This window comes from Micropterus salmoides, unplaced genomic scaffold, assembly GCF_014851395.1.
Source record: "Micropterus salmoides isolate LMB-PRFRI ecotype aquatic unplaced genomic scaffold, ASM1485139v1 Ms_hic_scaffold_16, whole genome shotgun sequence".
NCBI lineage: Eukaryota > Metazoa > Chordata > Actinopteri > Centrarchiformes > Centrarchidae > Micropterus > Micropterus salmoides.
In genome coordinates, this window is record NW_024040707.1 from 10,058,642 (window position 1) to 10,084,663 (window position 26,022).

General features: G+C 40.2%; 2 protein-coding genes across 4 annotated transcripts; one reads left to right on the top strand and one right to left on the bottom strand.

Moving 5' to 3' along the window:
* The first annotated feature begins 899 nt into the window (after nt 1–899).
* LOC119905232 (tumor necrosis factor receptor superfamily member 9-like) lies at nt 900–5,350 on the top strand. The gene is made up of 8 exons (XM_038722021.1): nt 900–1,029; nt 1,183–1,332; nt 2,092–2,211; nt 2,326–2,463; nt 2,563–2,635; nt 2,745–2,848; nt 2,945–3,118; nt 3,206–5,350. The coding sequence occupies exons 1-8, from the start codon at nt 1,023–1,025 to the stop codon at nt 3,319–3,321; spliced, it is 882 nt and encodes a 293-aa protein (XP_038577949.1). The 5' UTR covers nt 900–1,022; the 3' UTR covers nt 3,322–5,350.
* Nucleotides 5,351–7,296: 1,946 nt separating this feature from the next.
* On the bottom strand, nt 7,297–24,032 carry ccdc187 (coiled-coil domain containing 187). Of its 3 annotated transcripts, none has more exons than XM_038722023.1 (13): nt 23,754–24,032; nt 23,153–23,242; nt 17,558–17,620; nt 16,883–17,021; nt 16,462–16,552; nt 11,615–11,690; nt 9,359–11,005; nt 8,801–8,922; nt 8,595–8,666; nt 8,373–8,507; nt 8,081–8,175; nt 7,849–7,943; nt 7,297–7,763 (listed from the first exon to the last, which is right to left on the bottom strand). In XM_038722023.1, exons 2-13 carry the CDS (start codon nt 23,199–23,201, stop codon nt 7,615–7,617), a joined length of 2,733 nt encoding a protein of 910 aa, XP_038577951.1. In that variant the 5' UTR covers nt 23,202–23,242; nt 23,754–24,032; the 3' UTR covers nt 7,297–7,614. The 3 variants fall into 3 exon arrangements, with proteins under 3 accessions (XP_038577951.1, XP_038577950.1, XP_038577953.1); XM_038722022.1 differs by having other exon boundaries at nt 23,671–24,031; XM_038722025.1 differs by lacking the exon at nt 9,359–11,005 and having other exon boundaries at nt 23,671–24,025.
* Between the last annotated feature and the right edge of the window lie 1,990 nt (nt 24,033–26,022).

Here is a 26,022-nt window from a genome sequence, read left to right on the forward strand (position 1 = left end):
GGAAAGTCCCCACTCAGTCGTGATGCAGTTCAAAGCTAACCATTTTAAATAACATTACACTACGATGTCTTTTGCACATCAGATAGGCTGGAAAGGCACTGCTGCCATAGTAACGTCTCGTCAGGTACAAAATCAGCTCTTCTGAAAACGTCTCAGACAGTTGACCACTGTAAAAGAGCCAATCGGCATCTCTCCAATTCCACTCACGAAATGGGGATTGTCTCTTCTTAATGTGAGAAACATGAACAACTTGAAATTGTGTTCAAAGCTAACACAAAGTCCATTTGCTCTTGGTTGGTAACTGTTGGCTACTCAGATTGTTGCGTTGCCAAAAGTAGTTTAGCATAATGCTAAATAAAAGATTTGCATTAGTAAAATGTATTATTTAGCCTAATTATTGATTTTAAAATGTACTCAAAAAGTACATGGAAAAGATACATTAATAGGCTACTTGTAATGACATTGACCCATTTATGTTTGCTCTGAAAGTTGTGGCTGGAATTGTGGTTTTGCAGATACAATAGTGAGTTTAGTAGAATTAAATCTTGCATCAGGCGCTGCTTAATGAAAGCAGTACTGGGGTAGAGAACAGAATATTGCAGCCAGATCTGTTGATAAAGCTTTTCCTTTTCTTTACCAGCTACATGATCTTTTATTTCTCTTGATATTGATAGTTCGAGTCTTGCTGTGTATTGATTTCCACCGAAAGAAATACGTTGAAATTAAATAACCCATATTATAGTTATTGTTTTTAGGGGTTCAAATTTTACATACTAGGAGGATAATCTGTCAGTATTTGTCATTCATTCAGTCCTTTACACAATCTTTCATATGATTGGCTTCAAGACTTTAGGATACGCCCTCCTGAAAAAAAAAACCCATGAGCATGAATAACACACTCAGCTGACGGGGTGAGTTATGTGTGTGAGAACGCTCTGGCACAGCACATAGATTTCTTCATATGCCATAATTAATTTTTCAACCTCATGACATTACTTTCGAGTGACTTTAGGTAGAGAAGAATGCAAAGTATGTTAATGTATTTTCACTAAAGCTATAGATTTAGAAATTCTATAAAGTTAAGTGCCTTTTTAGAATATAATAGGTACCTGGGATATTTCTTGGATTGGATTACCTCACGTCTTTGCTGAAGCGTCTGTTTCATCTGTGTCTTACCACAAGGCTGGAGAGCTGACAACAGTATGGCTGTGATCCTGTGGTTGATGGGTTTCTCACTACTGATGCAGGGATGTTTGTGCAGTCCTGAGCAGACGGGCTGCATGAAATGGACACAAAAAGAAGGGAATGTTTGCTGTGATCTCTGTCATCCCGGTAAGTAATAAAGGCGACATTGACCATTACAACTCAATGATTTCAAATCGATGAAATGTGCTGTTAGTTCAGAAGAGTATTTTTTGACAAAGGCTCTACAGGTCAATATAATGTCTGTCTCATCCCTATCCTGAGGTTGCTACTATTAAATGGGCAAACAGTTTTGAAATGAAAACACTATATACCTATATATTCATGAAGGGAATGAGAAATGCCCACTCTGCTCACTTTCACCATAAACTCAGTTGTTATACAACGACATATATCATATAGATATAATATACAAGAACTTAACATAACACGATCCTTTCTCAGACCTCAAGAGTTAGTTATCCTGGGAAGTCTCTAATAAAAGCAAAAAGGATACTGAGTTGTGTGTGCTGTTATCTGCTGAAATTAAAAGGAAAGAAATATTATATTCCAGCCTTTGAGCAGTTCCTCCATAGTGGTTGCATGTAACCAAATTTAGTTTCAGTGGTTTTTCAGCTAATACCACAACAAAGAGCAAAGGCTTGGATGGTACAACTGATAAATGAAAAAATTTGGAGCTGTGATACATACTTGTATATGTCATTACAATTGCAAAACAGTATAGTTTTGCTGTGCTGCATTTCAACTTTTAAACCTTGAAGGGGGAAAGTGATATTACCACGTATCTGAAGCCCTGTTACATTATTGAAATACATAATCTCACTGAAACTGACTAATGTTACTGAGTTTGCAATATAGCTATTCGTATCTGTGTGTGTCTGTTTGTAGGAAACCGCCTGGTCCAAGATTGTGGTCGAAACCCAAAAGATCTTTGTACTCCATGTGAGCCCAATACATTTACAGTGAAGCCTAAAGACTACAGGTGTTACAGGTGTACACAGTGTGTAGGTATGTTAAAAGATCCTACGGTCACAAAACTACAGAACTTTTTTCCCGAGTGTTGTTCTATAAGTTGACAGTTTGTAAAATTACAAGATCTTACAACTCTCTTTGTATGTGTAGGTGCTCTTGTCCTTGTGGAAGAGTGCACAGCCACAAAAGACACAAAGTGTGGCTGTAAAGAAGGACTCGTCTGTGGCAATGGCCAATGTTCCTTCTGTGTTAAGGAGTGTGGCAAAGGTCACGAACCTGCAGAGAATCGTAAGTTAAACAAAAAAAAAGCACACGACTTTGGCAAATACACACTAGATTTACTTGTAAACGTTGAGTGGCAAGTCAAATCAATGCTTGTCTGCACAGGTTTTTGCAGACCATGTCCAGATGGAACCTTCAATGACCAAATTCACCAGAAGTGTAAACCCCGGAGTACCAAGTGAGACATACCCTGCTCAAAAAAACATCATTTGCCAATACAGCCATGTTTTATTGTTGTACTGACTGACAGATTTGATGAAACTGTTTAATCCCCCCCCCCCCCAAAGGTGTCCTAACCCAGATCAAAAGATTGAGGCCTTTGGAGATGCATTCACGGACATTAAGTGTACTAATGTTTCAGTTTCCACAGTGAAAAATCCAAAGCAACCAGGTAGGACGTGATTCTACTCCTCTAATGTACCGGTACTTGTGTTTAAATTCTTATTTGTTTAAAGCTGGGCAATCATTTTTTGCTGTTTTGTATCAGATTACACAGAACAGCCATGGCCATTTGTCTTATCTGTGGTCACCAGCGTAGTCCTGATGGGCTTTAGCATCATCATCATCATCATCGTGGTCGTGAAAGTCCTACGGAAAAGAAAAGAAAAGGGGCCAAAAAAGCCACAAATCCCCAAAACCCCCATAATAAGAACCCCTACAGGTAATTACCCTTGTACTTTATACAGGCTATCTATCCAGCCAATCACAAATACAGTGAAACAGGATTTGTCCTCTTTTTCTTCTTCAGATGACCCTGCAACATTAATAGCAATTGAGTGCAGTTTCCACGAGGCGCAGCAAGAGCAGGGCAGCAGCTCAGAGTCGCTTGCCTCAAAGGACTCCTCAGAACAGCTCATTGCATGAATGGAAGCGGACTGGGCTAGACTGTCACAATGAAATATCTGCAAAGGTTTTGTTAAATTCAGTGAAAGGAAACAGGATATTCCTGAATAAGATGTGGTCCTTCTTTGTGACTCTGAGCCAAAAGTTTGGAGAATGCCTTTTCTCTTTGGATTATCTAAATGAAGGAAATGTAACAGTGTTCACCCAGCTGTCTTTTAAACACCCTCTTTTTCACTTATCAGACTAACCAAAGCTATTGCGAAATTCCTGAAGGGTCAACCTAGAAGTAACATTTGCTTTACAATTACACCAGGATACAATTGTATGAATCTTTTGATGAATCAGCAAATATTCTCACAGGGGGTGAAGGGGAATTCTGAGAGAAAAAACAAATTGGATTTACAAAGTCTATTCATCATGTAAATCATGACAGTGATGCTGTGTTTTTTCCCCTTCCAGTTAAGCTTGAAAGTCAGTAGTCCTAAAATAGCTGTGGGATGTTTCAAATTAAAGATGGATTGAATGGTAGAACATACATTAAATTCATAGCCTTTAGAAACCTATTTTTCTTTTAAACTACTTTCAAACAAACTAGATGGACTTGAGTCAGTGGACTGTGTAAGATAATACTGTTTAAATGAGTGTGAATGACTACTTAAATATTTGCATGTCTGTGCTGTATGAATGTACAGTGAAGATGGGTGTTCCGGTGTAAAAACGCCTAAGGCTGAGCCCACATATGCCTCCCGAAATAGATTATTCGTTTTACTCAGGCTCCAATGCCAAACCTAGTTACTCACTGTTTACTGCTAAATATGTACATTTATGACCATGTTTATGTTCAGGCAGCCAAACTAGAACAGTGCTGTCTCGGTCATGATTATTATATGGTGATGCGTGATTTATAATAATGTTACTTTTTGTCTGTTTTATTATGTTTATAATATAAACTCGTCTATGTGGTCTACTTTGTTTGATAAATTGTTAAGATAATAGTGCACAGAACACAATAGCTTTGTGTACTATTCTAAACAAAGCTATCAAGTTGAAAACAGCTTCTTTACCAGGAACTAAACGGACTTTCCTACTGTAGATTTTTTGGTGTCAGAAAGTCCAGTGAAGGGGATTCCCCTGTTTGTCAATAGGTAATCCTACAACACCCCTTAAGTAAAGCACCAGGGAGTCTACAGTACAGTACAGTAAATTACTGCAGTACTGTACCTTGGCCTTTTGTTATGAGGCAAAGATTTGGTTAGAACACTTCCTGAGCAAGCCAGTGCATGTCTCTTGAGCAAGAGCACAGTTGGTATCCCTAGATGGAATCTCAGAAAATGTGATTAGTCAGTCAGATCAGCCAGTGACAAGTGAGATTCCTATCAAGTGTGTAACTGTAGTATATCCTCGGGTCAAATGTGACACACACACAGCAAATACATGAGTTACAGAAGATATCAACATGAGGTGTGAGGGTTATGTGGAAACCACCACAGTCAGTCCTGTAATCATTACTTTTGCTTATCTTTATACACCATGAAGTGGGCAGTGAAATCAGACCAAGTGGAACATTTTTCAGAAACATGTCTTTTCTCAACTGTAGCGGGCGTACCTTTTTTCTGAAGTGGAACATTTGAGAAATGTGCTGTGTGGGCTTAGGGTGAAAATGTTAGCCCACACTATAGTAACGTATCAGTGCGTCATAACTCGAGTAAAGTGATGTCTGCTAGACCACAAAGTTCAGAGGTGAAGATCTACCACAGTACCATGACGTTTTCATTTCACTGTAGCACTTTACTTCAGCTGTCAACTGTTGATTAACATTATGCACTTTGTACTTTTATAACTTTTTAAACAATAAAAACTGGAATTTATTTTTATTTGTTTCACTTTCAGACAGAACAATTGCAATAATAGTGGTCCACCTAAGCAGTGGCACATTTCATTTGTAAAAAAAAAAAAACAAACCAAAAAAACAACAAAAAGTGTTTTAAACATGGTCGTAATATGAACATAAAAACAAACAGAAACTGAGACCAATAAATGTTTATGTGTGCAAACAAATGTGTTGTTTTCTGTAAAATTAATGTTAACTGTTATCAGAATTGTCTTCTGACTGATAAAAACTTACCCATCAATATATACAAAAACATGAGTTGGATATTTAACAAATATTTGAAGATTAAAAAGGTCCACTTACTCAGAAAGTCTTCACTCTGTGAATGGAGCCGATTCAGGTGCCATAATTTGGCACCTGGGCCCCGTTTCAGAAAGCGGGATTAGTGAAAATTCTGAGTATGTTAAACCTGAGATGAGGGAAACTCTGGGTTTTCCGTTTCAGAGAGCGAGATCAGTAACTCCGGCAACTCATGCTGTGAACCTCCTCGGGAGGACGTCAGGTTCATAGGATAAGTTGGAAAACCGTCAGTGTGTCTGACGCCTCGCCTCCCCTCCTGCGGAGCCTGAGGCGGCTGTCTGACACACCGTTTCATTTCCTCATTCATTCTGTCAACATCAAAGCACATATCTGAACACATTTACATCTTATAAAGTCATCTAAAACTTTAAAATCCCGGTAAGATAGGCTATTAGTTTTTTACCCAACCATGATCTTGAATATGACCGCTTTTATTATCAATCTGTCATCGACGTATGGACAGATTTCCGCACATCGTGGATTTATCCTCAGCCCAGAATAAAATCTATGTCTTTAGGTATATCGCAGCGTTATACCTCTGTGGACAGTTGCACTGAAAACACTTAGGCTACCTAACCACTGTTTACTATGTAGGCTAACCTATAAAACTGATCAGTGAACAGTAGGCCTAATCTTACATATTGTAGTCGCACTGATTGGAACGAAAATACGAAATGCGCAAGATTTTATTAATGTAAAATAGATGTCTAAAACTTTGACCTATAGACACATTTTCCACTGCAAAAAATAATTAATAGGCTAATCTGCTGGGTGTGACTGTAACTTTACAATTACAGGTTCACGAATAAACTGTTTCTTATATTTTATCTATAGCAGACCTATTTTCATAATCAGGTAGCCGATTGCCACCGGCATTTAGTCCCGTCGGGTTACAGCTTAATAAATATGGCCTTCCTATTTAATGGGCTGTAGCACTTTATCATTTATTAAGGAAATTCCAGTCTGGTAAATGATGAATAAGCAACGCTGTGTAATAGATTAATATTAACGCATTGATCCTTCCTCCACTCCTGCATTTTAGAGCCTATCTTGGCCCGCATTCAAATTTCTAGCTCCACCCGATTAAAATGGGGGCTCTGCCTTTATTTACCCGTTGCCATGGTGAATCGTTGTATCGGAGCTCCATTGATTATGGCTTTTTTTCATCCCCACGCACGCACTTCAGTCAGGCTCAACATACTCAGAGTTGATTGAACTTATTCTGATCTGCTGTTCTGGAACCGAAAATTCAGAGTTTCCCCACCTCAGGCTCAAGCAACCCAGAGCTCAGGGATCAGCTCAGAGTTTGTTAATCCTGCTTTCTGAAACAGGGTTCAGGTGTGGAAATTCAGTCACATGATAAGGAGTGTTTGTGTATGAGACAAATTGCAAACTGTCTCAGTTTAAGAATTGTCTGTAGCATAGTTAAGTGGATCTTTGAGTTTACAGTACTTTGTTACACATAGTGTCTCTAAATAATATACTTACATCTGGATATTATGAAACAACTTAACATACTTTAAATGGTAGTTGTAGTATGGATTTTCAACAAATAGAATTTCCACTTAATAAGGGTTAAAGAAGTTCATTTGATTGTCTTTGTGCTATTGTAAACATGACTGGTGTCCTGCTGAAACAAAGTTGGCAACCACTCCAAAAGTGGATGTAACTTGTCCGATAACCACGTCACTCAGGTTCAAGGGTTTTCATTGTTACTTCTTGTTTTGTCACATGACATTTTGGGTGTTCCCGGTATAGTGCTTAACTATATAAAACTAATAAAAGTTAAATTGAAAAAATAATTGAAAAAAATGTATATGGTTTAAATTAAACACTAATTAACACTGAATAATTCAAACAATAATTCAATAAACCTTTTAAAATTATAAAAGGCAAGAGTCCAAGGTGTTGGTGTTGTCATTATCCACTTAATCGAGAAATATTTTAAAATGTCACTTCTCTTAATTCTTTCTCTTTGTTCCAAAGTGCTTGTAGGAGTGGCTGGTAGAGAGAACTTAATTGTTGTAATTTTCAACCTTAAAGTACTAAGTAAGGAAAACTCTGTAGCTGAACTGAAAGTGTTATAAAATATAAATGGACTCCAAAAGCACAGTGTGTTAAAATTATTGTTGCTTGCAATTTTCCTTCTTCTCTTTGGGTTTTGTGCGTCCTGATCTTTCCGTTGGCCGTTTTGTGGGTGGAATGAAAGTAGGCTCCTCGAGGAAGTCACGTAAGCCAGAATGCGGCATGGGAAGTGACTGACAGGTTGGTTCTATATTGGAGAAAAAAAGAATTTGGAGTGTGCAGCCATTGTTTAACAGTTTCATTAGCAGTGCCTTTTATCCTGTTTACAGTACCTGTTTGTCCCACACGGAAGCTCCCTGTGTCTTGCCTCCTGGCTTGGAAGGTCGGGTCAAGCTCTTCCGCAATGTTTCTGATCTGCTGGACTTGTCTGTAAACGCAGCAGCAGTAAGTCGGCATATAAAGTAGATGAAAGACATGCCAGCTGGTGGACACTGATGAGCAGTTCTCATGGTAACAATAAAAGACATTTATCAGTTTCATGTATATTCACGCAGAGACAATTACGGTAAAGTGGAGTCGGGGCTGGGTGACTGATTGCCTGGGGAGCAGTCCTCAGTGGGGGAAGGAAGGCCCTCTGAGTCAAGTCTCTCTCGTTGGACCTAGGCAGTAGACAAAGGACAAACTCATTTCATCATCTATCATATTTAAAAAATAGTATTGGAGTTTTCATCAGCTAAGATAGATTATAGCAAGGCAAGTGGAGTGTTGAAGTGAATATTTTAAAAGACATGTATGACAATGACATGTACTGTACTTGGATGCCAAAACAGTTTTTCAATATCTACAACACATTTACCTGTCTGTCTCTTGCAGCTCGTCTGTCATGATGACTGATCATCGCTCTGTGCTCGCGCCACGATGCTGGCCCTTCTAACTCGCGTGATCGACGCTTTGACTTCATTTCCTGCTTCTGCATAAAACGTGCAATTTCCTAGTGCAAAACCACAATAATTAGATCATTCAACAGGAAAAAAATTAAGGTACATGGTACTGACGACATGTTGATTTATAATCGTACCTCATCCTGCGCCACTTGTGCTACTCTGAAGTCTCTCTCTGAATAAGCCCTACATGGAGAGTGCTGGGAGCTCTGCAAACACAAGAAGGTAAAATTAAAACAAACAGAAAAACAATAATCAAAAGAGATACTGATCTACCGTCTTTCTCGTTGACAGTATAGATTACAAGACACATTGTGATTTAGCAAACTCCTGGGTCCCTTACCCTCCTCAACAGTTTCTCCTCTTCCTCCTGCAGCTTGTGAGCCAGTTCTTCATCCTGTAGGACCTGCTGCAGCTCCACCATGTCCAGGCTTGGCTCTCCCGGCTCTGGTTCCAATGACACTCCTAAGGGTTTGAGTTTCAAGTGTCAATTGAAATTTTATGGCAAGGAGATTACGGGTGTTAAAAATAAAAGTACAAGACAAAAAGGCCAACATTTCAATCCCACATAGAGAGAAGCGGGTGCAGCATGTAAGGCATGTTGCTCAGTTTTGAAAGGGATTCCACAGAACTTGTTTCCTCACTACATCAAAACGGAAAGAATGATGAAGATGAAAGCACACACTGAAGATTATTTAAGGACAACTGGAATTACAGATATTAACAGGAAAATGTGCCACTTCAGTAAGAGACCCCAAGTCACCACTAAAAGCCCAATTTGTCCAGATAAGACGATGATTGAGGGAAGATGAGAGGAGCAGATGTACAGAGACATGGAGGGAGCACAGCTTTGGAAGCTTCCCCTCTGCAGGTTGGAGTTGGCTGCAGTTCTGGGTGTTACCTGCTGCCATGTGCCTTGACCTATCTCTGGAAGAAGTCCCGCTGCTGCTGAGGCTTTGGCTACGCCGTGGGGCTCTTCGGTGGAGCGTCTCTCCTCTCCTCTCCATCTCCGGCTCCTCCTCTGAGCTTAACCTTTCTTCTATGGTCTTGTGCCAATGCCTTTGTTTGCTTGTTGTCCTCTTGAACCTGCAATCATCTGCATTCCTCTCCCTCTCGTCATCGTTAGAGCATCTGTGCCCACTCCACCTTCTACTGCCTCGCCTTTCACAGTTAGCAAGATATGAGCCTCTACTGCTAATCTCATAAACCTCTCCATCATCCACATTAATACGGTGCCTGTCTCGGTCTTCTCTGTGATCTCTCCCACTGTTCTCTCTGTATGAATATCTCCTCCCCTCCCCGATATCTCCATGGAAACTCTTCCTGGTGGAGGCAGCTCTCTGGAAAACTCTCTGATGTGGTTGGGAGTCGCCGTAGGAGACCTCGCTCCCGTGAAGCACCTGGCTGTCTCTGCTTTGAAGCTGTATTTGCAGTGGCGCCCCATTGCTGCCAAACCTCACAGGCACACCCCTCTCTATGAGAACCTGGCCTAGCATCTCCCAGACTCCGCTTCTATCAGCCTGCTGCTTGTTAGAGCTCCTGGTGTTCTCCTGAAAACGAACATGTTTGTCAGGGTTGTCCTTATAGCTCCAAGTTCTCACTAGGTCTCTGTTGCTCTGCCTGCTGCTTTCATGAAGCCTGACAGATTCACTTCGACTATGTCGCCTTTCTCTTACTCCGACTAACCTAGAGTCTCTATCCTGATCACTGCTCCTGTGCAAACCCTCACACCCTTCTCCACTGTTGCTATCCTGATCCCAAATCCTAGGCCTCCTCTTCTCTAGGTCACCATTTTCATAATAGTCCTCATCCTGTTTTCCCCTTTCCTCCTCAAAGAGACTTCTGTAGTTTCTGACACGTTTGTCCGGGTTGCCCTTATAGCTCCAAGTTCTCACTAGGTCTCTGTTGTTCTGCCTGCTCCTGTCATGTAGCCTGACAGATTCACTGCGACTACGTTGTATTTCTCTTACCTCGACTAACCTAGAATATCTATCCTGATATCTGCTCTTGTGCAAACCCTTATACTCCTCTTGGTTGCTTTCCAGATCCGAATACCTAGGCCTCCTCTTATCTAGGTCAACATTTTCATAATAGTCCTCATCCTGCTGTCCTCTCTCCTCCTCCCAGTTTCTGAGCTTATCTGTGCGGCTGCTGCCAGAGGAAAGACTCCTGTAGTTTCTCTCTTGCGGCTGATGTAAAGATGCCCCCCGCTGAGGAGGTGCCGTGTTGAATCTTTCATTGAGTAATAAGACAGAGAGCTGTTCAGAGAAAACTGTGTCTGAGTCCTCAGAATCCTCACTCAAAGGCTCTCTCAATTCACTCTTGATTTCCCTAAAGTGTGTGTGTCCTTGATTTGACCATGAAGTTGTGTTTCTCTGAGCTGCAACCCCCCTGGGGGAGTTAGCATTAAGCTCAGTTAAGTCTGAATGGTTGAGAGAGGTAGAACATTGCCACCTGGTGGTGGTAGATGAGTACTGCTCCTCTCCTTGGTGAAGGCTGCTGAGTGTGTGGTGGTGTGGGGATGGCAGTGCTGGATCACTGGCGCTGCCTTTAGTAATACCAAACATGCAAACACAAAAGCAGGGAGGATGGGTGAGGCTGTCAGCGTGTACTATTAGACAAGTGCAGTTAATGGTGAGGTAACAATGCATTACAAATAGCATGTAATTTTAGTATTTGTTACATAACTTTTTAAAAATGTTTTAGACACAACTGAGGCATTCCAATATGTTTATAGACTGGAATACAGATATACAGTCATGCGTAAAAGACAATATAAAAAGATATGTTATATGCATGCTTGTCAAACCATAATGAATGTGTTGTGTGTACAACAACACATTATGGAGATAATATCATGCGATAGCTATGTAGAGTATTTTTGTTCATGTTGCTGTAATATATGTAGAGAATCACTTAAATATAACAATGATAAGCAGTAGAGCAATGTTTGGTTAGAGAAAAGCTTAGCAAGGCCTGGGTTTGTCCTACTTTAAGTGCAACTAATCATTCTGCAAATGGCAAACTCCTACTCCGCCAATCCATTCACCATTTTCTTTAAAGTGGTTTGGCAGTCTTTTAGGATAGCTGACTAATGTTGTCTAATAAACATACAGCCAACAAAACATAAAACTACATGACAAAACTTAGAGTGTACCTTCACAATGGCCTTCCTGCCCTCTGCTCCTCCTGATTCTCTGCTCCTCCTCTTCCTGCAGTCGTTTAGCTATTTCCTGTGGAGACACACACGTACTGATACTTGCTTGTAAAACCATAATGAGTAACTCAGTATGAATTTGGGCTAAATAAAGATTACGGAGAAATGATAATCTTTCATTTGGTTCCCTTATTTCAAAGCCAACCATTGAACTTATGTAGTTCACAGCAAAGCTTATAATGAAATAATCGGAATAAATCAAAAACAAGCTGGTTACCTTGCTGTGCAACCATGAGTTGGCATGACCGCAAGAATGTTGACATCAAGTCTACTGTGCTGTTTTCACACAGCAGATGGCAGCACAACTTGTATAATAAATGGTTGATAACTGCTTTACTCCCACTCATCACACAAAATCTTTGGAAAATATTCACACACACACACACACACACACACACACACACACACTACACATTTATTTTCTTTTGCCTGTCTGTGTAGTTTTATATGAAAGGATGATTTGTTTTAATGTAGCCTATGTGATAGTACAGTCATCTGTGACTTTTATTGCTATCTTTGTCTTCCTGGAAAGAGAATCAAAATGTATGTAGGTTTTGCTTTTATGTTATCTTTGTACAAATAAAAGTCTACTATAAATACTGCTTTGTCTGTTTACCCTCATACCACTTTTTGCCTTAAATCTACTCAGCTCCCTTCGATTTTCAAGTAAACAACACAAATGTAACATGGATCAAACTCTCAGATGTTTGAAGAGGAGAAGCTAATCCATCTACATCCGGCATGTCTACAGAGGAGGCTACAGTAAATACAGAGCCTTGTTGGGTGCCACTGTGAGGTGACCTGACATCTTAATAGTGGCTATTTAGCACAAAGCCAGTTCAAGATGGCCAAACTATTTCAGGCAGGGCTGTGGCAGACTCAATGGAAACTAGGAGACCACATGAGAGACAAGCAAACTTTTCATCTCCTTCAGCCTGAACTATTCAACAGAAGCAGGTCAACAGGACTGTTTCACATGAAGTACCACCTTGTCACTGGGGAATACATGCTCTTACCAGAGCTGGTACACTTGTCTGCTACTGTGAAGGACAACCCGACCAGTCTGTCTCTAAAAATATTTCTTACAAATCTTCAAATTCTACCGGTCAATTATATTAAATATGAAAACATGTCTCTGTAGGCTGGATTTGCAACATTAATCATAAATAAAAGCTAATGCAGCTTCTCCTGCTTCGCAATCAGAGTGTGTGTGTCAGCTACTTTGCCAGCATCAGCAGACAATTAGCAGCTTGCCATGGCAGGTTAGGTGTGGAGTGCCACAGGGATCTGGCATTTAAAACAGCTCAGCCTGGGGCCTTCTGTTCCTTAATTAAAGGCACAATCTACAGGGAGGCAAATATTTAATCAACACCTCTGATCAGCCAGTCATTAAGGAAGGTAGAGAAACAGGGGGTGTTAATAGTTAATAATTTCATCCAAACACCAACACTCATAAAAATAAATGATTACATCCACACAGAAATAGATAGATTCTCATACCATGTGCTTCATAACCTAGAATGATTTTTACCCCGTAGGTAAATGAGGCCTTACCATTCAACTGAAGTGTAAACACATTATGTTGGTTCCAACAGAGTTCAAACTAAACTCCTTTAATAATGATGAATGGACCTACAACCAATCTGACCTCACATCCTCCAAACAAGGAGCTTTTATAAGCCTCCTCTAAAGGGGAAACTGCAGGGTAAAGGAAAATATTATGCTGAAGAAGCCTTGTGACACAGACTACTCCACTGGACCAGCTGGGGAGTTTTGGGGGAGATTTGCCCCCCCTCCCTATTCTTACACAGCTCAACTCTTAATTTCTGTTGGTGGGCAGTCAAATTATTTTTTGTAAAGCAACCGATGTTAAGAAATGCACATGCATGCTGTAAAAATGCACAGACAAAGAAATTCTTTGGAAGTTTTGGAGTGGTTGGGCTTTAGTGTGAAAATTGGAACAACAAGGGAGAGGTGATTGATGGGAACCATCTGGTTGCATCATGTTTGGGTTGCAAGATTTTTTATATTCAACATTTTGGAGAGATCTAGTGCTACCTCACAAATGGGGAGTATAATAAATTGACAACATTAACATCCTAACAACTACAACAGCATTATCTAGATATTAATGTAATTTGTATTATGTCTTCAACTTAAACAAGAGTCTACAGCCATGCTAGTGGCTCTGTGAGTCTGTACCAAGGCACAGTGGTACATGCTCACAGTGTTAACATGCTGATGTTTAGCAGGTATAATATTTACTATGTTCATAACCTTACTGTATTCACGATCTTAGTTAAACATGTCAGGCCGATAACATTTGCTAATTAGCACTAAAAACAAAATACAGCTGTGGTGTCTGAAAATGATTTTGCTCATACATTGGACAAATTAGACTTTTGACCTGATGGAAAGTGATCACCAAAGTATTACAATTGTCAACCTCATGGTGGCGCTAGAGGAAAAGTCAGTGGCATTGCAATGCCAAGTGCCGCACTGCTAGTGTGGCTAAAATGTCACACTATGATAGATTTTAGTAAAATGTAACTTCATTTATTTAGACATGAGAAATGTGAACACCACCACTGCGCTTTGTGGATTTTGTCATGACGTAAAATGTGGAGACAAAAACAATGTAGGTTATGGAATTTTTCACTTGACACTTAACTAAGAAAACCCTTTAAAAACAGAATTCCAGTGACAACCCTGTTTGGAAACCCAGTAACAATGTTAAACCATTTGTGGACAATGGAAAGAATTAACCACATGAAGGCTCAGCCACTCCCTTGATTAAACACTGCACTTAGATAATGTGTGCACATCCAGTGAGACTTAATTTGCACATGTGTGTCCATTCTGTATGGACCAGGGAAACTGCATGAGCCATCATCCAGATGGGTAGCTGACAGCTTGTGTCTCTGTTCAACAGCTGACTTTGCTCATGCAGCCCTGTTACGGCACAGTGGATCCAGAGGCCCAGAGCAGCACTTTGCTGCAACTGCCATTCATTATGGACTCAGTCCTAAGAGAGGGCGAAGTGAACCATACGATATTCCCTGACCTGCTGGTAACACGCAGATAATTAAATGATACAAGTATGTCCCGAGTGCCATACAACAATGAGTCGCTGTGCTGAACTTTAAGAATAATGCTGGTGCTATTTTAAGTTTGTGCCAACTGCCAAGTTTGCCTCTCTAGATTATGCCTAGTTTAATCTGCCCACAGTACTGTAGTCGGAGATACAAATACCACACAGCTACTTTCTGCTTTGTGAACCACCAAAAATATCCTACAGGCTTCAGCATTTACTGAGTAAGATCATCCACTACAGCATTATATTAACGTAGTAGTTTGTGTCTCAAACTAGATAGTGGTTTGATACATTTTTGATTTAAAAGATACCACTAGAATTAATTCTGACATGAATTCAAGCTGACCACTTTGTAAAGAAGGAAACTACCAATCATCCAGACAACTTTGAGGATAACAGGGCATGAGCGTTTGATACTCAGTAGATACATCTGTGTATCACTTTAAATCTTACTTTGGTTTCGTCCAACTTTATGTTTTATCACTGCATTGTGCAAAGTTGAACTTGTCCATAAAGTACGGTTTCCCACTCTGCTCTGGTTGCTGGCAGTAACTTGACACCCACAATGAAGGATTTGTTCCTCTTTCAGGAGTAAATCCCTTATATTATTTCGCTTTACAAACTTTGCCGTTTGTGTCTTCTTATTTGCTGGGACAATATTGGCTTAAAACACCATAGAGGTTTCGATTTAAAAATGACAAAATGGGTAACTGGAAAAGGAACGCTGATTTTCAACCTTGTTTCCATATATCCAACATCCAAAGGGCATATTTGTTTTCAATCATATAATATAATGGATTTACTGCTTTAAAACATGCAAGTCAGGTGAAGACATGCTTTTCTGTCTCATGTGTTAACTTTTGAGATGGTCAGGCAAGTTTACCTGTCCAGGAGTTTCTCTGCGTTTAACTCGATGCATGCTGGCATAGATCCCCTCAATTAGCAGGAATTTAGTTGAATATTGATTGAATAATGTTATGAATGTTAAATGTGGCTAATGCAACTGGAAGATAGTAAGCGAAGCTATTATGGTGTATGTGTACAAAAAAAGCTAAAGTTGGATTGTTGTGCACTGTAAAAGAAGAAAATGGGTTTGTTCTATGCATTCACAGGTTGATTTGTAAGTTGAGTAATAAAAAATACCTTGTGGACAAAGAGAAGCGAGTAAAAACAATTTTATATAAAATAAAAACATCTGCATGCATCAATCAGGCTTGATTTTTGTCTAGCATGTTTATGTAAGCCTACTGTCAGCATGCCAGGTCTATCCATTTAAAGAGCTAAAGTAAATAATAGGAGCCTGCTGACTGAGAAATAATGGTTCTATGCAGACACTGATGGATGCAGATTTCCAAATTGCAAAGATGGTGAGGTGGTTAATTGACGAGCAAGTGCAGATTCATGTGACGTCAGAACCAGACCTTTAGACTCTTTATAGGGGGTTATACTTGACTGAGCATTTAAAGTTGGAAACTTCTAAGTGGTGCATGTATTCACTGTGGTACAGGCTATGAATACTAACTTCTGTCAATGCAACTGATGTAAAAGTATAGTTGTAGACCACATATCCACCAGCACAGAGTGAATGTCCACATAAGTGAAAGTGAATTCTTCTTTAAAATATTGCATGACCTTCGATGCATTAATTTGAGACATGTAAATAAGATGCAGACATAAAACGGTTTGTGCTCACCTCATCATCCTGCTCCCTCTTCTGGGCCTCCTCAGCACAACGTTGGAGCTCCTCCTGAATTATACGAGCATACTCAAAGTCTTCCTCCTCTCTACGGAACAGTCAGGGAAGAAAAGGACTTCTTACACTTGTGACTCACTGATGCAACTACCAGCACATCATGAGACAGATGTAAAGAAGAATATAAATCTGTATAGTAAATCAGAATCAGAATCCACTTTATTGCCAGGAATTTGACTCAGGATTGTACATTGCTCACGATGTGCTTACTTGTACAAAAATACCATAACACAATAATAAAATCAGACACAAACTACAGTATAGACAACTCTGCATACAGTAGAGTTAGGGTACAGGCAGTGATTTCGAAGTAGTGCAGCAGCACTGTATCAGTGTGTTTTGGGGAGCAGGGGTCACCTACAGTTGTCTGGAAGCCTGTCTGAGGAGGGCGCTCTGCTGGGCCCGCTGCTCCTCTTCCTCATCCTGAAGCATTTTGGCTACACGGATGTCATTCTGCACTAGCTGGTTCTTCTCAATGTTGGTGGTATAGTATTGCTCAACTATGAGGGCAAGGCAGAGAAAATGGAAGAGGGTGAGACAGTATTCAACGTGTTGCAATGAAGGACCATGTGTGATCTAGGTTATAGTAAATATAAATACAAATAATTACTATATTTCTTTTGGTCTGAAACTGTTCATTTTTGAATATTCATGAGTGTTGTGTTTTTGAAACATGGTTTGTGGCATGCCACACTTTTAAGGAATTCTAAAAACAGACACCAAATTACATGTCACTTTGTTTACTGTGCAAAATTGCAAAGACATACCACGATGACTGACAAAAGCTGACCAAAAAGTAGTTCAACGGCTTTGCAGCATTTTTCTTAATATTTTTTTTTTTTATTATTCTGTAATTGCAGCTCCTAAGTATAATCCTTAATTAATCCTAAATTACTTAACAGGCTAACTAAAGATGAAAGCACAATAACACAAACAGAGGTGATTACGACAAAATGGAGAGCAGCCCACATAATGTAAATTACTACAGATGTTTGTAGTGTGCAGCTGTCACATGGTAGCTTCACAGTGTACTTACTCTCCTGCTCCTGCAGGTTGTGTGCCAACGCTCCATCCTCAAGCACAGCAAAACACTGGCACACTGAAACAACAGAGGACAGCAACACTTCATTATCATACAAAAAGCGTTCAAAAAGGAAAGGAGGGGGATGTAAGTGTTAAATGAAATGAGTAGTTCTCTAAGCTTGATTATTGCTAAAACAACTGAAAAATAACAACCATCTTGAATGGTCTTGTATGGCTCATCCACAACAAGAGGTGAGGCTTTGGGTGGCCTGAAAAGAGACAATATTGGGGAGCCTTTGGTTCAGCACTCTGCGCTGTCTAAAGGGAAACAATAGGATATGAGTGCCCTGTGTTGTGATGGCTGTTGATTCAACACAGACAAAGGCAAAGGAGTGTCCCTCAAACTTTAGAAAAACAACAATCATCCACCACTCTGGCATGAATTGTTAAAGGGCTCTCATAAAATCCCCATCATAACAGGGCACCAGTGCAAGTGGCCACAATTTGTACTGTCCTCCCAAAGTTACTGGATTTAATTGCAGCAGAGCAACAGGTCCACCTAATTCTAACAAAAGCAACTATGTGACATACTCTAGTGCGAGTGTGTCAGTGTGTGTGCAAGTACATTTATTTTACAATTTATAAACACATTCTCACACACACACACACACACACACACACACACACCCCCCCGTATGAAACATATTATCTTTACGATTGTTACTGAAAGGAGCTTATGACGTAGATACGTTTTTTTCCCCTGTTACTAATATGCTCAATATGACTACCAAATGAAGATGCAAAGTTTAGGAACTAACAACTGCAACCATTTGTACCAGAAAGCCTGTGCAGAAGGTACAAATTTATGTAGAGTGAAGTCTGTGGTACTCTGTTGTAAATCCAAAGGCTTTGTTTAAGAGCTCTCTGTACACCAACTCTGTCTGGTTCTCCATATCATGACACTGCAGGGAACTGTGTCTTTCTTATCCCGTTATTCCATAGTCTGGCCACCTGCGGCTGGATATGGTCATAAAACATCTCAGTTTCATGTCATTAAAGCTCTCTAGCCTTGTCTGTTTTTGTCAAAAAGTTGACATAGATAAGGACTTCACTATAGACACAAGAACTTTAGGTGCAATTATGCAAAGAAAGTGTTACTAAACATGTGAGGCCAAACAAAGGGATAGTCAACAAGAGTGCTCTATTTCTGGATATATTTTTTAACTCCAGTCATAAGGTGGTCAATACTCACAGCTTTGCATTACTTTTTGATTTGTACATTAGTATTTATAGCTTCAGCATTTGTGGACTGTTACTTTCACCTATAAACACTCACACAAGTATTTACAGTAGTCCTTATCTGTAGTCTGTCAAACAAAACTCAAAAGTTACTCATGAGAAAATAAACACGGACAGACAGCAACACTGTGGCCCTGCTGTTTCCTTCATCTTTGCAGACACACAGTTCACTGTGACCGGACAAAACGGCTTTGCTATCTCACTGATTTTCATCCTATAACGGTGCTTTCAAATGCCAGGAGGCGGACAGACGACTGTGTTTAAGAAGAGATTTAGCTCAGTGCAGAGGGGAAAGCCTCCAGTCTGAGCCAGAGGCAAGGCTAATTAAAAAAAAACACCTGTCCTACTACTAATCTTTACATCCATACACTTAATGTTTATGATTCAATTTATGAGCAGAGGTGACAGACACATAAATGCCATATGTTGTTTAGAACAACTGGTTTAAGCTCTTGACCCAGCTATAGAAAACCTGAATACATTTTATACTGCTGTAACACAATAAGCCATTTTAAATACCTAGAACATAAATGTAAAACATGGGATATTTCTGTATTATCAGGAACACTGTGCTAAGATAACATGGTAATATAGTTGTAACATACTAACTTTATTTGTCAGCAAGTTGTTGAAGGTACATAGAAACTGTGAATCCCAATTAGGACTTTTGAGGTGCAAATATGATCCAGTATGTGGAATACTTTGCATGTTACCCAGGCTGTCACCAAGCATGGTACTAGAGATGTCAAAGCTATGACATTTATTCTTAGTTCCTTTGCTTATGGCTTCACTTGTGCTTTTTTGATCCCTTTGTCAGAAGAAGTACAAATCTAAAGCAAAGAAATATAAGAAGAGCAAAGACCCTGGGAGTGTACTTACTAGCTGAAGATTTGATGGATGACATGAATGAATGGAAGGCCTCAAGATTCATTTTGAAGTGTGACATATCGAGCCTACAGTCTACAGTACAGCTGTGACCATCTGTGTGGCTAACTGAAAACACACAAAACATCAAGTACTCGACCAATCCCAGTGTACAAAATGTTTTTTGTTCCCCACCAGCCAAAAGGCTAATGAATGTTCACATTTTACCAGCCACTCAACAGACTGCAAGCACATATATCAGCCACTTGCATATTTTACCAACATTTGTCAGGTGCCTGGTGCTAATTTTGTGCCATGTCCCTGACTATACGAAGGCTTTTCTGTGCTTGCTGTCTTGTTAAGTTTGTATTCTCAAAGACAACTTGGTATGGGTTTCTTACTCCAAACACATTCCTTGATCCAAATCTTGTCACTGTTTTCACATTCATATTCTTCTAAAAATAGTCTTCTTCACTTTCATTATTGCTGCACCATACCTTTGCTACCCAGAGCCTGCTCTAACAATGCAATGGCAAATTTCAACATTTAGAGAATTGCTTCTGAGCTGATATAACAAGTCAGATGGGAGATACCTCCTTATTTTCCAGTTCTGTAAATAGGGAAGTGAGAAAATCAGGCATTTAAAAACTTTACTGTGGTCAAATTTAGTCAAAGTCCCAAAAATTTTAAAAACATTAGTCTCTGGGTATGTTTCAGTCTACAGGGGCTCAGCAGTCAAAATTCAGCAAAATCACTCAGACAGCACTAAGCCATCAAAAGGGTCCGTTTACACCATAAATGACCATGTAAGTCTACACTGAGAGTTAACCCATACCAAGACAGACATGCATTACCACTTACACCTGTCGTGGAGCTTAAGAGACTATCCGCTAAATGGATCTCCAACCTGCCCTTATGTGTCCAGTCTGTCAGTGAGGAGGGATTAAGTGGGTTTTAATCCGGCACAACAAACTGACAGTTCAAAACACGAGTTTACTCTTAAGTCCAACTCGGAAAGCAGAACGAAAGAAAGGAGGGAAATATGGAGGAAAACAGCAGTCTTGTCTGTCAGCATGCAAGTGTGTGTGTATTTTGTGTGGGTGTGTCTGCATTGCGGGTTAACTTGTTTTTCTAAACTCCTTTAAACTATGGTTACATTACACTTTTAGGGGAGGGACAAGGAGGTTGTGTTATTATGACTGCTAAACAGGTTTTGAGGGACAGGGTGTGAGGCACACGTTCAGTGCAAGTCCAGGCTGAGTGTGTTTTCAAAATGGTCCTACTGTAAGCTTCTTAATAAGGGCACTGAAAAGACCCTGTTAGGCTCTGTCTGTTTCCAAAGAGGATAGTAAATCAAAGATCCAGGAGACAACAGAAATTGGCATTTGCACACCAGAGGCTATTATTGACAAGCAACAAGAACAAAGTAGCGATGAGTCTGCAGGATAAGGGGATATTATAAAGCAGGAAACCACGACCTGCGTGACCTCAAAACAAAGTGAATTCATTCCTATTGTAATGCTTCTCATCTTACAAATCCTTACAAATATCTTTCCTTACTGGTGTGGTTAAAAAAAAAGAAAAATACCATGTATAACAATTCTTTCCTTTTTGCTGATATAACTAAATCTCATAGGTCAATGTGTGCACTTTATCTTTTAGTAGAGCAGCTGAAAAAACTCCCACCAAAATTAGTCACCTAAAACAAAATGATGCAGATGATCTCAGGCATACAGCGCGAGTGAGCAGCCGATCAAACACCGACAGAGATATTTATATTTTATCTTCACAGCCACTTGGATAGCAGCACTACCCAAGTGCCTGCCAAACAAAGAAACTGGCGAAAGGAGAAAATGACAAGGGTTCTATTTTCAGCCAAAATCCCCCACCAACCGCCCACACGCTGTCTCCCTCTCTCTCCTACTCACTGGTCGGTTCTGTTGCTGCTTTTTGCACAAAATTTCAAAAACTGTCTTGTCCATCCCACAGCTTTCTGTGCTGTGTTATAAACTAGATGGACTGGGCACGCAAGCCCATGAACTCGACCAAGTTGTCCTAGAGAACAAAGAGAGGTGAAGGGTAGTTGGCGAGAGTGAAATTAGGAACAAGGGGGGAGGTGGGGGAATTCCTCTGGGAGCTGCATTCCCCCTGCACATCAGGCCATATCAGGAGCAGCCAGCGGAGGGACAAAACAGGAACTGATAAGGGGGGCAGTGAAAACAAAGAAAGTTGACTTGGCTGAGACTCTCGGATGGGGAGGAAAGTAGAGGATAAGGACACGGGGAACTACGTCTCTTAGGGAAACTGAATCATAAACACCCATGACGGGGCATTAGGTAAACGACCCCCAGCGCACAGAGAAAGACAGCACAGTTTAACAAATGTGTCTGGTGAAAGTTGTCGACAAGCGGAAAAAATTACACGACCAGACATCTGATTAACATGCTGCTATTGTCTCAATGAGCAGTTTATCACTGCTATTACTGGCTTTGTTTGTGCACTGGCCCCTGCCCGATAAAGCATGAAAATGCAGAGCTGCACAGTGTGCCCTTTGTCTGTGGAAACAAGAGTGGAGTGCTGAATTATCTCCCTTGATAAAAGACATGCAGACCTATTTCTATCCTATTCATTAGTGTGGACATGGCAAAGACTGAGTCAACGGTCTACACCCAGGCCACAGCATGTTCCTTACCTGCGAATGTTTTTATACTTACATGACAGCAGATGGAACTAATTTCATCCATAGGAGCTGCTTTAATACAACACTGACAAAATCTGTAGCTGTGCATGTGAATTTTTCCATAATAAAACAAAAAGCAGTTTTAGTAGTTAAACTTCCCTATAATTCTTACTCTAACTTGTTGTTTCTCAGTATCTGAATTTAAATTATCATGTTTCCCCATCAGTTTTGGGCCATATAGTCTGCATAAGTAATTATTAGTATTACAAGTCAGAATGTTTTCATTACAAAAACAACCTTCACTTTAGGTTACAGTACAAGTCTCTTCCCTTCAGAAATCACATATCACAAACAGCACTTCTTATCTGAGAGTACTGATGTCACAGAAATCAAGCATAGATACACACAAGGTCAGAAGAAAAGCTGCGGTTTGGTACCACAGCCAGTTGGTGCCAACGCAAAAAAGAGACAATGGGAGTTTTTCCATGTGTCTCATTCTCTCTTCCGCATGCTGCAAACAGGTAGGCACGTCTGTTCTTTGTATTTGTTGGTCTCAAGTTTCCATGAATCAAATACTTAAAACCCTATGGCGCCATGTCTGCAGTTCAGTAGCTGGCCCTGACCTCTGACCTCCCCATGGAGGGGATAAACAAAACATTTCTCCAGCACAGACCATGAACCATAGTACAGTCTGCGCACACTTTCCTACATGCTTACGTTTTCTATAAATGCAGTAGTTGCGTTAGTGTGGGAGCGTGTGCTTACCTTCTTGGACACGTGGAAGGTTGGACTGGTCAATTTCCAGCTCTGCCATCACTGTCTCAGTTATGTCACTGCCTCATGGTTGAGAAGACCCTGACACCAGAAAGGACATTTTGGAAGTTATTACCTGGCTAAATTAAATGGGGACCTAAAGGCAAAGTAACGTTACAAGCCAGAAGGAATGAAATCTCCCAAGCTAACGTTAACGTTACACGAAGAGACACTGGGTGGACATTACAGTTAGTTAAATAGACTACTGATTTATCACAGTGATATTCATGCAAATCAGTCAACTAATTATCAACACACTCTGAAGACTTTTGAAATCAATGACAGCAGCCAAGCTAACAGGAGCAGTGCTGTTGTTAACTTAACATCAACTACAGCCTTTTATGTAAAACAGTAACTTGCTGTTTTACTGCGGTAACGTTAGGCCACTTGTTTGTCGGGCAAAGTTAACTAGCCACCAGACAAATATTCAGTCAGCCAGTTTACCACAGAGTCACTGTTTTATAACCTACCTGTTCCCAGCAGGCTGCCCACGCAAACTCCAGCGTTGTGTGTGTAACTTACACCAAGCAGCCTATTCAACAAGTTAACGTACCAAACATGACAGCGGAGTGTCAACTTTAGAGACGTCCGCAACGTCGCACTTTCCCTCTCCCTCCCTCTGTCTCTTTTTTTCCTCCTGTGTCTCTACAAATTACCCAGAATGTCAAGAACGTGCTTGACGGTTTCTAACGCCTCAACTTTTGGCGTGAATTTTAAAGCTAAACCGACGGTTGTTATTCTTCAATGAAACAAAGCCCGGTCGACTTGTGATGGGAAGCCAGGGCGGACAAACTTAGCCTACAGTCTGTCGCTCCGGCTGCTTCTTCACAGCTCCTGTTCGGCAGCAGTGGGGGCGGTGAACGGCTGCTGCCTTCACGTGCTCTGTCGAACTCAGACTTAGTCTCTGCCAAAGTTTAATCACGATGTCGGCCAATTTCACATGACCGTGTTATTCGGCATATGAAGAGGCGAAGGCGCTTTCTTTAACTGTTTTGGAATGTATTACAAACAGAGACAACCACAGATCCTGGAAAAAGGAAGAAGAAAATGTTAACCAGTGCAAAGAGAGGCGCACGGTAGCATACTTTTACGCTCCTAGACAACAACGCAACACAACAGTAAGCTTTTAGCTCCAACTGATGAAGCTCATCCCACATAACTATGCACCTAACATTACAACACTTTTATTATACAGGCCTTCGCACCCGCTTGTGTTTGCTCACTGAGTTGCAATATTTCTAACAGCTAGTGAATGCAACACTTAACCTGCCGAAGGTTCCAATCACTCAAAAGTTTCTGGCTAAAATTGTGGAAAAGTGTTATAGTATGCATTTTGTTATTTAAATCGCAGTAATTTAATAAAAAAATTGAAAAGAGCGAAACAAATCATTTGGGAGAAACATGCTTGATACTGCAAAGTGACCGTTTTTGCAACTCTTAAAGAAAGCACAATTTGATGATGTGGTTCATGCTCCCATGTCAAAAAAAATTCTATATATAAGTCGATATAAGTTTCATATCTGAGCAGGATAATATGCTGCTTTTATGATGATGATGATAAATTATTTTGAAGACTAGGACGTTTTGTGTCAGATACATTTTGCATGCTGTCAATCTGACATTCTTTGACTGATGAGTGAGGAGCAAAAAAGACTGTAGGAAGTCACAGTTCCTTTAAAGATACGTTTCCCTTTAAGCTAATTTACTGAAAATGTGTAAACGGGGTACAGTGCATTGGTTATTGTGGTTTTTCTAGACGTAATGTTGCCCTCTGCTGGCTTTACTTATATGTCAGTCAGATATCAATGAGGTCAAATCAACAAGTCACAAAAAATTTGCCAGGTCACATAGTTAAAAATAATAGTTAATGATGATTGATTGATGATGAATCATTGTTTGTCCTGCTTGGACTATAACAGTTGTTTGGTGTGATATGTGGCTTTTGGATCCATGACTGTCAATAGATTTAGACAATAAATCAGGTATTTTCAGCCAGTCAAAATTATTGGTTGATAAATAAGACACTGTGCCACCTGCCCCGACCTTTCTGTGTGGAGTTTGCATGTTCTCTCCGTGTCTGCGTGTGTTTTCTCCAGGTGCTCCGGTTTCCCCCACCATCAAAAACATGTTAGGTAGGTTCTCCAGTCAGTGCCGTTTCACCTGGCATGGCATCTCAATCTGGAGTTGGTCTCCGGGCGCTGTACAGTGGCTGCCCACTGCTCCCTTCAAGGGATGGGTTAAACGCAGAGGATGAATTTCGCAACATGTATGTGTATGTGACAATAAAGTATGTTCTCTTCTTCTTCTTCTTCTTCTTCTGCTATGGGACTATTTTAATGGTGAAGCAAATTATAATGTATCAGCACAGTGTGTTTCTCCGTGCTTTCAGCTGCACTGCTCCCGGGCTTGGGAACTCCCTGCTCCCACACATTCGACACTCCATAACATCATTCAAATCCCATCTCAAAACTCACCTGTTCAAACTGGCCTTCACACTACAACAATCATTTTACTGTTTCCCTTATATCCTTACAGTGTTGCTGTTTTATCCCCCCACCTACATGTATCTGCCCACTGTGTCTCTTGTTTTGTTTTGTCTAAGCTGGTGTTTCGCCATATTTCACTGTTTTTATCTGCATGATTCTGGTTCTTTTTATACCTTGTTATGCAAACCTTGGGTGTCTTGATGGGTACCCACAAATAAAATGTATTGCTATTATTGTTGCTATTATTATTATTATTATTATTTATAATTAAATTAGCATAACCATAACACTGCTGTAAACATTTCAGAGGAAGATATGTCCATATTTACTGCAGTA

Excerpts from the sequence above, each read along its gene's own strand:
- LOC119905232 (XM_038722021.1), top strand. Across the intron at positions 1,333-2,091 it reads CTGTGATCTCTGTCATCCCG|GAAACCGCCTGGTCCAAGAT; the intron begins GTAAGTAATAAA and ends GTCTGTTTGTAG. Across the intron at positions 2,212-2,325 it reads CAGGTGTACACAGTGTGTAG|GTGCTCTTGTCCTTGTGGAA; the intron begins GTATGTTAAAAG and ends TTGTATGTGTAG.
- ccdc187 (XM_038722023.1), bottom strand. The coding sequence starts at position 23,201 with ATGGCAGAGCTGGAAATTGACCAGTCCAACCTTCCACGTGTCCAAGAA. Across the intron at positions 17,022-17,557 it reads CAACCTGCAGGAGCAGGAGA|TTGAGCAATACTATACCACC; the intron begins GTAAGTACACTG and ends TTGCCCTCATAG. Across the intron at positions 11,691-16,461 it reads AGAGGGAGCAGGATGATGAG|GAAATAGCTAAACGACTGCA; the intron begins GTGAGCACAAAC and ends GTGTCTCCACAG.